Genomic DNA, 17,316 nt, shown 5'->3' with positions numbered 1-17,316 from the left:
ACAAATTACAGTATTGTTTTCTTTTTTTTTTCTCCTTTCTCATGCATGCATCTATAGCATTATTCAACTTTATTTTGATGTCCTTGATGTTTATAAACATTTATATATGTCTGTATTAGTTTTGGAATGATTATGAGGCCCTCTAGGGCTACTTCCCTCACCTGTTTTATCTCCTCACACCTACATACACACCTGTGTTTATGGCTGGTATGACAAATCCTATAAGTGGAAGGTTTCCACAAAAGAATTTGGTTGTTGCCAAAATTTTTCTCCCCAAGTACCACCAAGGCCTTGTAGGCCTACCTCCCACACTAGTTATCTCCCCACATCTACATACACACCTGTTTTCATGGTAGATGTTACAGAACACACTGAAGTGCTTTCTTTTCATGTGAAAAGCTGGTTATTTCCAACCCCCATACCTGTAGGCCTACTCTCCACGGCCTACTTTATCTCCTCACAGCCTAGTAATCTCCCCACACCTACATACACCTGTTTTCATGTTGTATGACAAAACAATTTGAAATGACCTGTTTCAATGAGAAAAATATATAGTTATCAAAATTTTCATGTTTTCGATAGTTTTCGTGGGGTAACTATCATAAACTTTCTTTCAACTTTGACGAGCGATTGTGTGGTAACCATTAGGCCTACGGGGGTACGGATTGCATTGTCAGGTGTGTAAATTCTTCCTCTTTAGCCAGAACATGATCAATTTGCCCTTGGTGAAAGTTGCCAAAACACCCCCGAATTGCAGTTGTGGGAGGTACCCTGCCTGAAACAATTGTGGTTTAGGGGTTAAATATTAATCTGGGTGAACTGAAGAAAGAGCATGAGAGTAGTAGTAGTAGTAGTAGTAGTAATAGCAGCAGCAGCAGTAGTAGTAGTAGTAGGCAGCAGCAGCAGCAGCAGTAGTAGTAGTAGTAGTAGTAGTAGTAGTAGTGGTAGTAGTAGTAGTAGTTGTTCCCTAGGCAGTCTGGCCGAACAGCCCCGAGTCCCAAAAGAAGGCCATGGCCGAGACCGGGCTTTCCCACAAAGCTCTCAGGGAGTGTATGTTGTGCTGTTGGCATAGGTGATTGTATGCAATGCACTTCCATAATGTGCGTAAGTATGGGGTACTGTGTTGCATTCTGGATATGCATCAGCGACAGAGTCATCCAGCCTCTTCTGGTAAATAGGGCTGGATGATGCCCACATCTCAGCCTGGCCAGGTGGACCCTGTCCTCACGAGGGAGATAGGATTCGGAGGGGTGGATATCAGGAGGCCATGCATGCAGCTGTGTGTTGTCTTTAAGTGACTGAATGGAGTGGCAAGTGATTTGAGTATGGATATGCTTCTGGAAGCTGGTCTGAGGCAGGCGAGCGGGAGAGATGACAGTATTTGTGTATGATATTGTGTGCTGGGTGTTGTTTTGATGTTCCTTGGTGTGTGTGGGTGTGTTGCCATGTAGTGTAGTGGATGTTGTGGGTTTGTGGAGGCTGCAGCAAGAATTGGGTTCCTTTCATGTCTAGGTGATCCTTGACTTTGAGGACTCTGGTTTCTTGATGTAGGTGGTCTGTGGGTGTAGTAGCTGTGCAGCCTGTGATTATTTTTAGGGCCTTGTTCTGTATGGCCTGTAGTGTTGTAATGTGTTTTAGTGAGGTTAGGAGCCCAAGCAGGGCTTGCATAATTCATCACTGAATGTACATATTGTATGTATACTGTGGTAGTGGTTCCTTTGTTGTGTCCAAATGTTGTATGGACAAGTGACCTCAGAGTATTGAGTCTTGGTGTTATTTTATTTTTTGATGTTTGTGATGTGTTGTTTAAATGACATTGATGTATGTTACACCAAGGATTTGTGTGTGTGTGTGTGTGTGTGTGTGTGTGTGGTAGGGGAGTGTTGTTTATGGTGAGGTGTGGAATGTGACTGTGTTCTGCTGTCCGGTTTGTGAGAAGGGTCACTGTAGACTTGGCTGGGGCTATTTTGAGCCTGTTTGTGGTGAACCGATTGTGTAGTGTGTTGAGGTAAGGTTGGAGGATGTGTGTAGCTGTGTTTGCATTTTGGTGTGTACATGTGAGTGTTATGTCATCTGCATAGGAAACTATGTGTATCTGTGGTGTGTGGGATGTGGGCATGTCGTGCACGTATAGATTAAAGAGTGTTGGGGACAAAACAGATCCTTGAGGGATGCTATTTTTGAAGTTTCTGATGTTCGAAGACTGACTGGCAAATGTTACATGTGCACATCTGCCTGCTAAGTAGTTTGCCAGCCATCTTTTTGTGTTATTGTGCATGTTTGTGTTGAATATTTTGTTTGTGAGGTTGTGGCGGGGGATGGCATCAAAAGCTTTGCTAATGTCTAATGTGACTAGGAGTGTTCTGTGGTGTGGCCTAGCTGAATTCATGCCTTCAAAAACTCTCTGTGTAAGGTCTATAAGAAGGGTGTTTGTGGAGTGCAGCGGCCTAAAGCCATGTTGTGATGGGGCTAGGGGGATGTAAGGTGTAACTAGTTGTAGTACCAGTCGTTCAGTGACTTTAAAGGAGTGTGATGGGGTGGTGTGAGAAAGGTAACGTGGGGTCTTTGTTGGGTTTAGGGATTGTGATGATAATGCCATGCTTCCAGATGTTGGGTATTGTGTTGTGTGAGTAGCTGTAGTTTGATATGTTGGTGAGTGCTTGTATGCCTTGTGGTCCAAGGTGTTTAAGGTGAATGTTGTTTATGTTGTCTGGTCCACAGGCAGATAAGTGCATAACCCCTAAAGCCCTATGCCACACGATCGTGCTTTTGTGTAATTTGACACGCCAGTCTATCCCGCACGATCGATAAAGACACACAAAAAACTGGGGGAGGGTGACTCCGCCCCTTTGGTGACGTACATGAGATCAGACCAATGAGAGTTAGAGTGTCTTGGGTGGTATGGTGTGATTGGTCCCCTATGGTGGGGGAAAAGGAACCCCTCCCCCACCACTGTCACTTTACCTCCCTCAGCCCCATTGCATTATCTCCAAATTGTCCCCTCCCAACCAACCATACCCCAATATATCCCCTACAGCGGTGTGTGCATAGCAACCCTTCTCCCCTCTCCCTCCTCCCCCCTCCCTCCTTCCCTATCCCTCCATCCTCCTCTCCCCTCTAGCCACACACACTCCACCTCCATTTTTCGCCTGGCTTGTTTTGTTGGTATGGGCGTATACCAGACTGACATTTCATGCCTAGGGAACACTTCACATTGACATTAGTTATGTACATACAGTATAATTATTTACCGTAAATAATGCATTTTCTGTACATTTTCTATTTTCGCCCATGGGGGAGTGGCAAGTTTTTTGCATCTTTGACGGGTGATTGTGCGATAACTGTTTGATCAATCTGGCTGATACATACATGTTCAGGTGTGTAAATTCAGTCTCTTGAAATGTGGAAGAAAAATTTTTACCTTGGTGAAAGTTGAAAAATCGACCCTGTTTTGCGGCTGTAGGGACAGACCTGCTGAGCAAATTGCGTACTTTAGGGGTTAAGGTTGCTGATGATGTGCTTTGTCTGGTTGTAAGTGAAAGGTGTGTAGTCTGGGTCTGTGGGGAACTGTCTCTTATGTCGTTTGTTATGTCGATCGTTATGATGGGGGTTTAGATGGCTGACATGTGAAAAGTGATTGATGAGAGAGTTTGCTTGTTGTTTGTTTGAAAATATGGTGTCTGTTGTTGTGATGGCTGCGTGTGGTTGTGTAGTGTTGCTGTTGGAAAGGGTAATGCTGTTTAGTGATTTGTAGAGTTTGCTGATGTTTGTTTTATGGTCAAGTGTCTGGAGATAATTTTTCTAGTTTAGTGTTTGCTGTTCTGATATTTTATTGTTTATTTGAGTGTTGAGTTTTTGTATTTGTTGTACGATGTTTTCTGTATGGGGTGTTGGGGAGTGTTGTAGTGTGTCCCGTTGTCTGATGAGGCCTTTAATTTCTGGTGTGAAGTTGGGGTTGTGTCTCGTTCTGTTGCCTCTTGGGATGTGTCTTGTGTCTGTGTTTTGTATAATTGTATTGAATGTGTGCACAGTGGTGTTGATATTTGTGATGGGTGTACTCTTTAATGTTTCGAAATGTTGTTCTGTTTCATTTGTGAAAGCCTCCCAATTGGCTCTCTTATAATTAGTGTATGTGTATCTGTGGCCAGCTAAGGTGATTCTGGTTTTGGTAGTGATGATGATTGGGAGGTGATCAGATTCAAGGGTTTTGACCACTCTCCATGATGTTGTGGGGGTGAGGTTTGGGGAACAGAAGGTGATGTCTGGGGATGATGGGAGGAATAGTGCTTGGTGTGGGATATTGGTATGTTGATGGAGATTATTCAGTATGAAAAGATCTGTCTGGGATTGTAGTGCCAGCCCTCTGTCTGTGTCAGGGTTGTTGAAGGGTTGAAGAATGTTAATGTTGTGTGTATGATGTGTGTTGGGTGCTGCAGCACGGGTGAGGGGGAGGTGGGGGTCTGGATGGAGGAGAAGATTGTGATAGAGATAAAGGTTGAGGTGGATTAGATTGGGGTGGAATGGGAGGGGTTGGGAGATTGGATGGTGCATCGAGGATTGGCAGGTAAGGCTGAGGAGGTGTGGAGAAAGTTGGAGAGGGGCTGGTGGGGGGGTTAGAGGATGGGGGGAAGGAGCATAAGGAGCAGGTCCAGGTGTTTGTGTAATGTTCTCTGGATGTAAGTGTTGTGCATGTGAATTGGATCCAGTTCTTGCAAGAATTGTACTGAACTGAACCCTTTGTCTGTTGACTCAAAGTGATGGGTTTTGAGCCTGTCGGGTATATGTATTTGTTGATGGGTCTTGGATTGCTCTTGATATCACTGGCTAGAAGTATTCGAGAAATGACCACCGGAGAGTCATTTCTCGGTGTAGGAAAACAGTGTTGTTGTATGTGTTGTGTTGAGAGATGTGGTACTTGCCCGGGCAGCAGAAGCCACTCCCAGATTCTCGGGCCTCTTGAGGGGCTGGGGGGGGGGTGTTGCGGTGGTTTGACCCCCATGCTGTCCTCCTCCTCCACTTTGACAGCCTCTCGGAATGGTCCACGATGAAGAAGGCACCGCTCCAGGTCCAGAGCATGAGAGTTATGAGATATTCTTTAATGATGACAACAATAGTTCTTTCACCATAGTTAGGGCCCAGACTTTTTTTCTTTTGCAGCACATTTGGTGTAGCACAGTGATAGAATCAGACAGTACCACAGCTCAGCATTTTTAACATAGTAGTTCTTTGTGACTAGTGTCATATTCCAGTATTAGCTAATAATTTGTTACAGTTGAGCATTCAAGATGGAAAGTTTAAAGTTTTAGGTCAGGTTTAAGTGAGAAGAGTACAACAATTGATTTCATTGTTTTATTTTGCAGACTGGACTGAAGAAAGAGCAGGAGAGTTATGGTATATTCTTTGATGATGACTACAACTACCTGCAACACCTCAGGGGTGTCAGGGAAGCCATAAACTGGGATGAAGAGGACCTTGAGGTATACACCATTCGACGCCAGGATCCACAGGTCAGTCATGCACGATACTGGAAGTGCCACTGAAATGTATCTTTGTTATAAGAATGTGACCTCAGGTATAAGGGACTGAATAGGAAGGCTGTCAGAGATGAAACAGCATGGAGAGCTGCTATTAGGTGACGACCAAGTCTGATGCATGCATATATAAGCCTTTATAAACTATGCGATACAATGTTGAATTTATATTCATGGCATTATATAAGATAACAACTTCTCAGTGGGGTAGGCTTTATGTTTTTATTTAGAAATAAATATACTGAGAGCAAGAAGCATGTGAAGAGACTAGTGAAGAGGAAAAAGGAAGCGGTATATGATGATCTAGGTAGAGAAATGAATGCAAACTACTCTGAAAAGAGGAAGCTATCCTGGAAAGAGGTGTGGAAATGTTGAAGTGAAAGCGGAAAGAAATGTGATGGTGTGAAGGATGTAGGTGGTAGATTATTAACCCATGAGTATGAAGTAAAGACCAGATAATAATAATAATAATAATAATAATAATAATAATAATAATAATCATAATCTGGCCTTTTGTTTCTCAAAAGCGCTAGTTCTTCCTTTGGGAATTCACTAGCGCTCGATGCACATTATTTTTACAGTTACAAGAATTGTGATATTTCTCGTATATAATACAAGCTACATCATATACAGTATATATGAAAGTGGCACTAATTAAACCCTATAATTATCCATCATAGTACCTCTCTTCAGGTCATAGCATTTTGAAAAAAGAAAGGCTTTCAGCTGTCTCTTAAAGGATTCAACAGAAGAGAGTTGTCTTATGGGCAGTGGCAATCTGTTATATAATCTAGGGGCTCTATACACAAAAGAACGATCAGAGAAAGGTGACTGGTGAATGGCTCCTGGCTCGTCAAGACACAAGGAATCATCTTGACTGCATAACATCACACCTGGGCGTACCGATGAGAGTTTCAACAATTCAGCAAGATACTTCAGTTCACCAAACTTAAGAACCTTGAATGTAATAAGACACAGTTTAAATTCAGTTCTAGCCTTTACTGGTAACCAATACAACTCAATCAGGAAAGAGGTAGTTAAGGTTCTGGGGGGAGGGGGAGACCAAAGATAAGCCGTGCCACCCTGTTCAACACAGACAGAACTTTTGGTAGTACGGGTCTCCCTTGCTTAATGATCGGTATGCATTCCTAGAAATGGAATCGTACACCGAAATATCGCACAGCGAACTTAAGGTTAATGGGAAAAATAGGGATGTGTTCCTGAACTCGTATATAAGAAACCCAACACCCATACAAGTGATCTAATATGCAATAAAAATGATGCTTTATGTCCTGCAGTGCATCTGAATCGCATATGAATGTACATTTGCAGATATAAAGACATGAAATAGCATAAACAACAACACGAAATACGGTACAGTATGAAGAACAAGAAAAATAGCAGTATCCTGGGCACTGATGAACACAGACGCACGGAGTTTGTAAGCTGAACGAGTGTGTGGGTGAGACTGGGCAGTGATGCGGTTTTGGGGCAGTTCACCATCAAGTCAATTCAGTGTCACAAAAATAACAAGATAATTCGCCATCATTAAGGAAGACAGCTATGGATGACGCTAGAATAAAATTAAAAGGCGACTACATTGAGGAAGAAACAAGTTGATTATTGACTAAAGGTGCATCTAATAAATAATATCCAAAGCCTATGCTATTGAACATAGACTTTGATGGATCCCCCTGAAATATAGTTATTAAAATGTTGATTAATTAATAATAAGTATATTTATAGAATGATGGGGAATCGTCCATGTTTTGGAGGCAAATTGCCTGATGCCGAATTGACGGCAGATTGACTCAGAAGCAGTGATGCTTAGTTAGCAGAAACATGGGAAACTGTGTGTGGAGGGTGGGTATGCCACGCAACTCTCAGGTGATCTGCCTGTGAGCAGGGGATTTCACATCACCCATCGTAAATGCGGGGGTGCTCAATCGTAAAACGAACGATTGGTACTAAAAAAGAACGATCGTAAATGCGAAATATCATAAAATGAAACATCGTACAATGAGGGAGACCTGTATATTATTTGGAAGACCAAAACTACATTAATCAACATGAGACAAGACCACTTCATGGACCAATGTTAAGAGGCACTGTCTGTTCAGAGATTTTCTCACAGTGTACAGATTTCTGATATGCAAGTTACACCCTCTGACAACCTGATTAATATGTTCTTTGTAATTTAACTTTGAATTAAAATAAACATCCAGATTTCAAACAGAACTGACTGGATGAAGCTGTGACACGCCAATGTTCAAAGCCAGGGCATTATCAGTGTCATCATCCCTTCTGTTTCTGATGATGATGATGATCTCAGTTTTACCATCATTCAGCTTAAGTTTCCTCTTAGCCATCCAGATCTTAATATCAGACATTAGAGATTCAAGCTTTGTCTTAGGATCGTTGATATCTGACATCTTAACATGGAGCTGGATGTCGTCAGCATAAAAATGATAGAACACATCATGAGCATCAAGTAGAGATGATAAACTACTTATGTAGATAGTAAATAGAATTGGACCCAAAACTGATCTTTGAGGGACCCCAAATAGAAGGGGAGTAGAATCAGAGCTAGCGTAATCAACAACCACTCTCTGAGATCTGTCCGACAGATACGACTTAAGGAGCATAAGGGCACTATCATGAACGCCATAAAAATGCAGATCATCCAACAATAGTTTATGTTCTATTGTATCAAAAGCTGCAGACAGATCCAACAGAACTAGGAGAGAGGACATCCCACTACAAGTGTTTGCCACCAAGTCACTATGAATCCTTGTTAGTGCAGTTTCAGTTGAATGGTATTTTCTGTATGCTTATTAAACAACTGGAACAACTCAGTTGTGTTCCAGTAGTTGTATGAGTTGATCGAGTATGGCCCGCTAAATAATCTTGAATAAAAAAGACAGGTTAGAGATGGGACGATTATTTGTCATGCTCTCGACATCAAGGCCAGGTTTTTAAATTAGGGACCTAAGGAAAGCACGTTTCTCAGACTGCACAAAATTATTTTCTAAGAAGCATCAATTTACTATGTTGCAGATAAATTCTGCAGCATGCTCATACACATCAGGCAGTTGTGACATGTTACACGAATTGAGTGAGCAAAATGTTTTATTAAGTTCTCTGATGTAACATTTGACTTTGTTTACATCCAGTGGATGAAATGTTGAAAGCAAATGATCCCCGGTGCACTGTGGCTGGAAGTCAACTGAGTACGGTTCACTAGAAGACTTCTGTCTAAATCACTTCTTCTGCGAGATATCTTAGTTGTAAAAAATGAAGCAATATCAGAAGCCAGTTGGGCATTTGATACAGTAGTTTGTTTAACAGTTGCATTCTGCCGACCAACCAAATTGTTCACAACTGCAGACCATTTTTTGATCACCACCACATGAATCAGTTTTATTTTGATAATATGTAGCCTTTTGGGCTTTTACAGTGTGAACGACTACTCTTCTCGCGAAAACATAACGCAAGTGAGTTATTTCTGTCCACTGCAAGCGCCACTCACGTTCTGCCTTTCTGCGTTGTCAACGAAAAGAATTAATGGGTGTACCATACCACGGAGAATTATCATGTACTGTGATTGTTTTTACTACCTCAGGACAATAATGGTCAAAAATTGATCTAAGCTTGTTGTTGTAAATATCAACCAATTCATCAGAAGAAAGATTTGAAGAATCAATGTAGTTTAAATGCTGATCAGTTTCAAGACACATCAGATGGCGGTCAACATTCCTGTAATTTATGAACCCGTTGACCTTTTTACATGAAGGAGATTTCAGGACATCAAAACTAAGGGCGATCAGAGCATGCTCAGAGATGAGGGGGTCAAATGATTCAACCTCCACGTCTGATCCTGGAACTGACAGGGGACAAGATCAAGTCAAGGACATGTCCTTAGACATGAGTTGGATTACTCAAATGATTGAAAAAATTGTTTTGGGTGATCAGCTCAAGGAATTCTGAAGAAAATGGTTTTGACTCTGGACAGTCAACCCAATAATTGAAATCACCACAAACAAGAAGTCCTCCAGATTTAAGAGAAAACCCATCAAGAAACTGCCCAAACTCCTCCATAAAACCTCAATCTGTGCCCGGATGACCTGGTCGATAGACAGTTGCAATTCTAATGGTATTCTGATGGAAATTTATTAATACTTCCATAAATTCAAATGAAGATGGGGACAGGTCTGAGTCAGTGAGAGAAACGTTTGCAAGTGCTGCCGAGTAGATGAGTGCTATGCCTTCTCCCAGATAGTCAGCAGCTGGCCTGGGAATACTAATAATAGAATGTGTCGTAGGCAAAGCATTACAAATAATATTGATATCAGACTCATACAACCAGGTTTCAGTTAAGCACAAAATGTCAATCTTGTGCTGATTTGGAGTTTCATTATTATAGTCTGTCTTGTTACGGATAGAATGAACATTTAAAAGATCCACCCTTCACTGGTTCAAGAAGGATGTAGTAAGTTTTTTGAATGGTCAGAATTGGTGTTTTCAATCAATCTATTCCTAAAAGATATTATAGTTGGACAGTCTCTACTTGATGCAAAATGGGCAACCGACTGTGAATTTGAATTAGCATCTTGAAGTCTTGAAGAAGAGCAGTTGATGCATTTGGGAGATTTTCTGTTACTACAATCCTTAGATTTATGGGCTTCAGCACAGAAGACACATTTAGGTTCATCATTTTTCCTAGAACATCTCTCAGATGTATGACCAAAGCCTTGACAGTGACGATACTGTGTAACCCAGAATCTGTTGAAAGCGTGGCATCTTGTAAGATCCACATAGATGTAATTGCCCTATTCTACAATGGAGGATCTCACCTCTGGCGACATAAAGACAGCAGTTTTGGTGTCATTCCTTGTTCATGTGAAGAGAAGGTTGAGGGTACAACCTCGATCAACGAGCATCTTAACTTTATTGTTTTTTCTCAGAATGTTTGGGATGATGTCAGAGTCACTCAAGGAAGAGGAAAGGCCTGTCACGTTCATTTTAGGCAACATTTTGTCTGGTTTTGATATGCAAAAAGTGCCCTCAGAGCCAAACTGATCACTCAGCACCCCAGTCGCCTCACCTTTTGCCTCAGCTGACGGAAACTTCATTATCAACCCACCAGCCTTCATCTTAAGACAGCTGTCAACCAGTACCGAGTTAAGTACACCTCTGATGTCTTCTGGTCCCATCTGATTTGTCAGGGCATCAGCACCACTCTTTGGTTTCACAGTCAGTACATGCTGACCATGAATGTCTTTTTTCTGGCCATGAGCACTGATCTCAATCACGCCCCCAGGCAGATCCTTCCCTTCCCCCATGAGAGACCCGCGAACAGCATCCGCAAATGACTTGGCCTGATCTTGCGTGACTGCCATGGGTGATGTGACCTTGGTCTCTAGTGCCTTCAGTCTATTTGAAATGTCTCTAATTGCCTGAAAGATTGGCCAAATAACTTTATCTTCAAACTCCTTCTTGGTACTACTTCCTCCACCAGCAAGACCTCGTCTGCTGGTGCAGCACACTGGCTACACAGCCAGCGAAAGCCCAGCTGGTGGCTCTTCTTCATAAATGGATAGTCGCCTGCGTCCAAATTTTCACAAGCTATATGAACCCACTCACTGCAGTAGGCGCACTTCAGTGCTTGTGCACTTTTTGCTGCAGACCTACTGCAGCGAGGGCACTGGTGTTGTTTGCCCATGGTAAAGGAGAACAAAAAACAAAACAAAATGACAACAACAGCAGGAAAAAGTATATACAATACTACCTGGGATAAACCTGGGTAGCGCCACCCCTGTTTGTCTATCTATCTATCTATCTATCTATTGCCAGACGCCTCAATCCCGTTTGGGGTGGCCACAAACAAATCGTTTGTGTCACCCTAATTTAGGAGAAAAAAAGAAAACCGACAAAAACACAACGAACAGAAATGGAAAAAAACAGGGTGTCTGTGAGGTCACCACGAGCAGGTGGGGTATGACTTGACTACCCTTCTAGGAAAGGTAACCCGAACCGAGGTGCCGCAAAAGTGCTGAGATGGTATTGACAACTTTTCCCAGTTCGATAGGAAAATGTGCAAAAGAACTGGAAAGTAGAGTGATACAACGAAGGAAAGTAGCTGGTGCTATGGAGGCCTTTCTAAGAAACAGAGGCTTCAGTGTTGCAGCTGTGCAGGGCTTATGTGAAGGAGTGTTAGTGCCAACTTTAATATATGGATGTGATACTGTAGTGTGGCATGAAAATGAAAAGTCAAAAGTAAGAGGAGTGGAGATGAGACTTCTGAGGAATGTACAGGCATACCCCTGTTTAATGATGTAATTGGTTAGGTATAACCCCATTGTTAGGTGGGATATCGTAAATCTGGATACTTTTAACATGTAATGTGGAGTGTTTATCAGCCTGGGTTCCCCCCCAAACCAAGCCCAAAACCTACCCAAATGAGCCCCCAAAACAAGTTTAAAGCCAACCTAAATGGCCTAACAGCTGTCAAGGAAGTTAACCTAAGCCTAACACCCATAAATAACTCACTAAAACCAACAAATAAAATAAGAAAATTGTCAAATATAAGTCTGGAAAAAATCAAGCTTAGTAAACTGTACCCCAAAATGACAATGTTCACCTCATCTATGGCTAAAACACATTAATCTACAGGTAAGTCTAAAAACAGTTTATAAATCAACCTAAACACATAATTTTAGTCTAAGATACAGGCAGGTCCCGATCTTACAAGTTAATTGGGAGCAAGGATTTTGCTAGTTAGCTGAGTTCTCGTTAAACGAAGTGAAGAATTTATGGGAAAAATAGGGGTAGGGAGCAAGGCATCTAAGCAACCTCCCCCCAGACCACCAAAACTGACTTTCTGATAATATTAAGCTGGAATAAGGGATTAATACAAGAGGGTAGTACACCTACAACATTAGAAAATGGAAGAAAAACATATTCAGCACTTAGTTGGATGTCTTGCTTCGGTTCGAGTGTCTTCTGTGATGTATGCCAGCTGTGCTCCACCACTGCTTGGCTGGCTCGTTTCCTCTCTCCGAGGCCTGAGAGGGTGGAGTGGTGGGAGAATCGAAGGCCCAACTCTTCCACAGTGGAATGCTTAGAAGACTTGGTGATACAGTAATCCTGGGCACAGAAAAAAAGCACGCTTCAAGACTGACCTTGACTGGGCAAGCTTGGCTGGAAGAATGTTTATGAAGATAAGGCAGGAAGAGGCTCGCAGAGCTAGCATGCGACTCGCTTCCTAACCACCGAAGTAAACACGGTGAACAGCTGCGCCACAACCCTCGTCGCGATTCTCATAAGCATGGATTATTACCTGCTCGTTAAACAGGTGGTGGTGCAAATTCCAAGGCCTTGTATTAGCGAATTCTCGTTATGTGATTTCTCGTTAACTGGGACTTGTCTGTATCATCAAAATCTGTAAAAAAAAAAAAAAAAAAAAAAAAAAAAAAAAAAAAAAAAAATTTAAACCGGGGTTTGGCCATCGTTAGGCGGGGTACAGTGGTATTTCTGCCCCCATCGTTAAGCCGGGGTATCGCATTTAAGGGTATCGTATATCGAGGTATTACTGTGTGTGGAGTACAGAGAGTGGATAGGATATGAAATAATGTGATTTGTGAAAGATGTGGAATGAGGAAGTCTGTGGACACCAGAATCGAAGAGAGTGTACTGAGATGGTATGGTCATGTGGAGAGAATGAATAACAATATAGTGGTGAAAAAGGTACATCTGAGCAAATTCAAAAGAGAAAGGAGGCAAGATAGGCCAAGGAGAAGGTGGAGAGATATGGTGGACGAGTGTGTGAGGAAGAGAGGTATGGAAGTCAGTGAGGCTAGGCGACTGACAAGAGATCGAGCTGGCTGGATGAATGTTGTGAGAAGAAGTGCATGATCGGAGATTTGGCACCCCTTTTAACGTGACAGCATCCAGATTGACTCTATTGGATACGTTTATGTGAAGCTACAGAATGTGGAGTAGACTGTAGCACCAGTCGAGCAGGGCAGTACTCCCGAGGTGGATGGAAAGCTGATGACAGGGAGTGCTGGAGCTCCCGTTTCATCAGCCCTCAGGACTAGCTCCTGACCATCCCCCTTTGCTGAACTTTTTCAGTGTCTCAGTTACACAGAGAGTAGGCCAGCATGCTCTCCAGTACAAATTTCTCTAACTATCTTCACCAAACTACATGCACAGTACACACTACACTTCCTATTCAAAATTCACCAAAAATGGTGTCAATTCACCCAGCCTCGGAGTCCCCAGGGGGGGGGACCATAAATGCCCCCGCCATCTGCCCCTCTCCCGGTGACGACTCGAGGTGCCTGGAACCACTATCTGACTCTCTTCTTCTTCATTTCTGCAACATTCGCGGCCTTTCCTCTAACTTTCGCTCTGTTGAGCACCACCTCTCCTCCTCTAAACCTCACCTTCTTTTTCTAACGGAGACTCAGCTGTCTGAGGCAACTGACAGCAAACCCTTTTCTGTATCCTCCTACTTTCTCTATACTCATTTCAAAGCCAAAGGTGGCTGTTGTGTATACATACGCAACGACTTATCTTGCTCTCGTGTTCCTGAACTTGATTCTTCTGAATTCTCCACACTCTGGCTTCGGCTTTCCTGTCATTCTCTGACTAAATATATCTGTGCTGTTTACTTATCCCCTAATTCTACTGACTATCAAAAATTCTTCGACTATCTTACTTCTACGATGGAACACATTCTGTCCATTTCTCCTTTCTCTGAAATCTCCATTCTTGGAGATTTCAATGTTCACCACCACCTTTGGCTCTCCTCTCCTTTCACGGATCCACCTGGTGAACAAGCCTACATCTTTTCTATCCTTAATGACCTAGAGCAGCTTGTACAGCACCCTACCCGTATCCCTGACCGCCTTGGAGAGAGCTCCAACATACTTGACCTCTTCCTCACAACTAATCCTTCTGCTTACTCTGTTAATCTTTTCTCTCCGTTGGGCTCCTCCGATCACAACCTTATTACCTTAACCTGTCCTATCACTCCGGTACGGCCTGTGGACCCTCCAGGGAAACGTCGTCTGTGGCATTTTGGAGCCGCAGACTGGGAGGCCCTCAGGCAGTACTTCTTTGATTTTCCCTGGAATGATTATTGCTTCCATGGCCGTGAGCCATCTGAGTGTGCCTTGCGCATTACGGAGGTTATTCTCTCGGGCATGGAAGCATACATTCCTTTCTCATATCCTTTGACTAACGCAAGAAAGCCTTGGTTTAATCACGCTTGTTCTAATGCTGTCCGCAACAAGGAGAAGGCCTACAAAAGGTACCGGAGCCAACCCACCCCTGAATCACATAATCTTTACGTTTCTGCCCGGAATCGTGCTAAGTCTGTTCTTCGCTCTACAAAAAATAATTTCATCCATACTAAATGCTCTCAACTCTCCAACTCGAATTCTTCCCGCTCCTTCTGGCACCTTGCCAAAAATCTTTCTAACAACTTTACCTCATCATCCTTCCCTCCTCTTTTCTACTCTGATGGTTCTGTAGCTATTTCTTCTACTGATAAAGCAGATCTCTTCGTACAGACTTTCTCCTCCAATTCCACCTTAGACGATTCCGGAGCTGTTCCTCCATCACTTCCCCCCTCTGACTTCCTCATGGCTGACATTAAAATTTCTTCAGTTGATGTATTTTCTGCCATCACTGGCCTTAATACTAACAAGGCATATGGGCCTGATGGGGTCCCTCCTGTTGTTCTCAAGAACTGTGCTTCTGTGCTTACACCCTGCCTAGGCAAACTATTTCGCCTTTGTCTGTCAACTTGTACCTTTCCTTCTTGCTGGAAGTTTGCTCTCATTCAGCCAGTCCCAAAAAAGGGTGACCACTCCCAACCCTCTAACTATCGTCCAATTGCTTTAACGTCCTGTATTTCAAAAGTTTTCGAGTCAATTCTTAATAGAAAAATTTTAAGGCATCTTTCCTATCACAACCTTCTTTCCGATCGTCAGTATGGGTTCCGTCAGGGACGCTCCACTGGCGATCTTCTCACCTACCTTTCAGACTCCTGGTCCTCCTCCTTTCGGGACTTTGGCGAAAGCTTTGCCATTGCACTTGACATCTCAAAGGCTTTCGATCGAGTCTGGCATAAATCTTTAATTTCCAAACTGCCCTCCTACGGTTTCTATCCTTCTATCCGTGCCTTCATCGCTAGCTTCCTTTCTGGTCGTTCTATAGCCGCTGTTGTAGACGGCCATTGTTCTTCTCCTAGATCTATCAACAGTGGTGTTCCTCAGGGCTCTGTCCTATCACCAACTCTCTTCCTTTTATTCATCAATGATCTTCTAAGCTGTACATCTAACCCTATCCACTCATACGCTGATGACTCCACCCTTCACCTTTCCATTCGGTTCCCGCAACGCCCATCTCAACAGTTACTTCAAGAAACAAGGGATGAGGCTATGGCACACCTAATGTCTGACTTGGCTCATATCTCTGACTGGGGTAAAAATAATATGGTTGTCTTTAATGCATCTAAGACTCAGTTCTTACACCTATCAACCCGACAAAATCTTCCACAGGTATACCCACTAATGTTTAATAATATTCAGCTTAATCCTGCATCATCCTTGAACATGCTTGGGGTTTCATTTACTCGGGACTTATCTTGGAAAATTCATATTACATCTCTTGTAAAATCTGCTTCCAAGAGATTGGGTGTGCTAAGCCGACTCCGCTCTTTCTTTACCCCTGCACAATTGTTGACTCTATACAGGGGTTTTATCCGCCCCAGTGTGGAGTACAACTCTCATGTGTGGGGAGGCTCCCCACATACAGCTCTTCTCAATAGGGTGGAGTCAAAGGCTTTTCGCCTCATTAACTCTCCTCCTCTTACTGACTCCCTTCAACCTCTGTCTCTTCGCCGCACTGTTGCATCTTTATCTCTTTTCTATCGCTACTTTAATGGTCACTGCTCCTCTGAACTGTCTGCTTGCATTCCTCCACCTCTACGACGGGCGCATAGCACCCGTCTGGCAGCAAACTCTCATCCCTTTTCTGTCCAACTCTCTAATGCAAGAGTTAACCGTTACTCCCAGTCTTTCATTTATGGAACAGGTCAACTCTGGAACTGTCTCCCTCCGTCTGTACTTCCTGCTGCCTATGATCTCCAGTCTTTCAAACGTAGTGTGTCCAGGCATCTCAAAATGATCGGATCTTGAATTTGGCTCTCTATTGTATTTTGTTTTTCTCTTGGAGGGAACTGTTACTGCGGGCTCATGGCCTTTGGTTCCTTCTTCCTCGCATAAAAAAAAAAAAAAAAAAAAAAATATCAGATAGAGCCAGGATTCCAGAGGTCCATTGGATTGGGCAGACTTAGGCTGTGTGGACGTTCTACTCCTCACCTTGCCCTAGTTGGGAAAGGAGGTCTGAATGATGATGATGATGATGTTGAAGATTAAGTATTTAACACCATTGTTTCATGTACAACAGGCAGGGAAGAAAGAATTGCGAGGCAAGAAACTACTCCTGCCTTCCTCTGCTTTTGAATCATATGTAGAGGAACCCATTGGACTTCTCAACAAAGCTGCACCAATCTCAGGTTAGTAGAGAGAGAGAGCAAGAGAGAGATTTATTGATCTGTAGTATAGTGCTAGTTATTGTACCCATTTTTTGTCGGATATATAATGTTATATTCACACACTCAGACATACAAAAATGACAATGATTAGGTGGATGTGCAGTGTGTCCTTGAATGAGAGGCCTGGGAGGGCTATGTTTGTAGTGGAAGAGTTAA

At 42.9% G+C, this 17,316-nt stretch overlaps 1 protein-coding gene across 1 annotated transcript in view; it reads left to right on the top strand.

The window, feature by feature from the left end:
- Positions 1-17,316, top strand: part of LTV1 (LTV1 ribosome biogenesis factor) — a 113,338-nt gene that overhangs the window by 22,179 nt on the left and 73,843 nt on the right. Inside the window, exons 3-4 of the mRNA XM_080272919.1 lie at positions 5,361-5,507; positions 17,013-17,121. Coding sequence (XP_080129045.1) covers positions 5,361-5,507; positions 17,013-17,121 — 256 coding nt within the window. The remainder of the gene's footprint in view (positions 1-5,360; positions 5,508-17,012; positions 17,122-17,316) is intronic.

This window comes from Coenobita brevimanus, chromosome 52 (assembly GCF_032717465.1).
Source record: "Coenobita brevimanus isolate Jiangsu-jjx chromosome 52, ASM3271746v2, whole genome shotgun sequence".
Lineage (NCBI taxonomy): Eukaryota > Metazoa > Arthropoda > Malacostraca > Decapoda > Coenobitidae > Coenobita > Coenobita brevimanus.
Note: the sequence above shows the minus strand (reverse complement) of the source record. Positions and strands in the feature narration are given on the sequence as shown.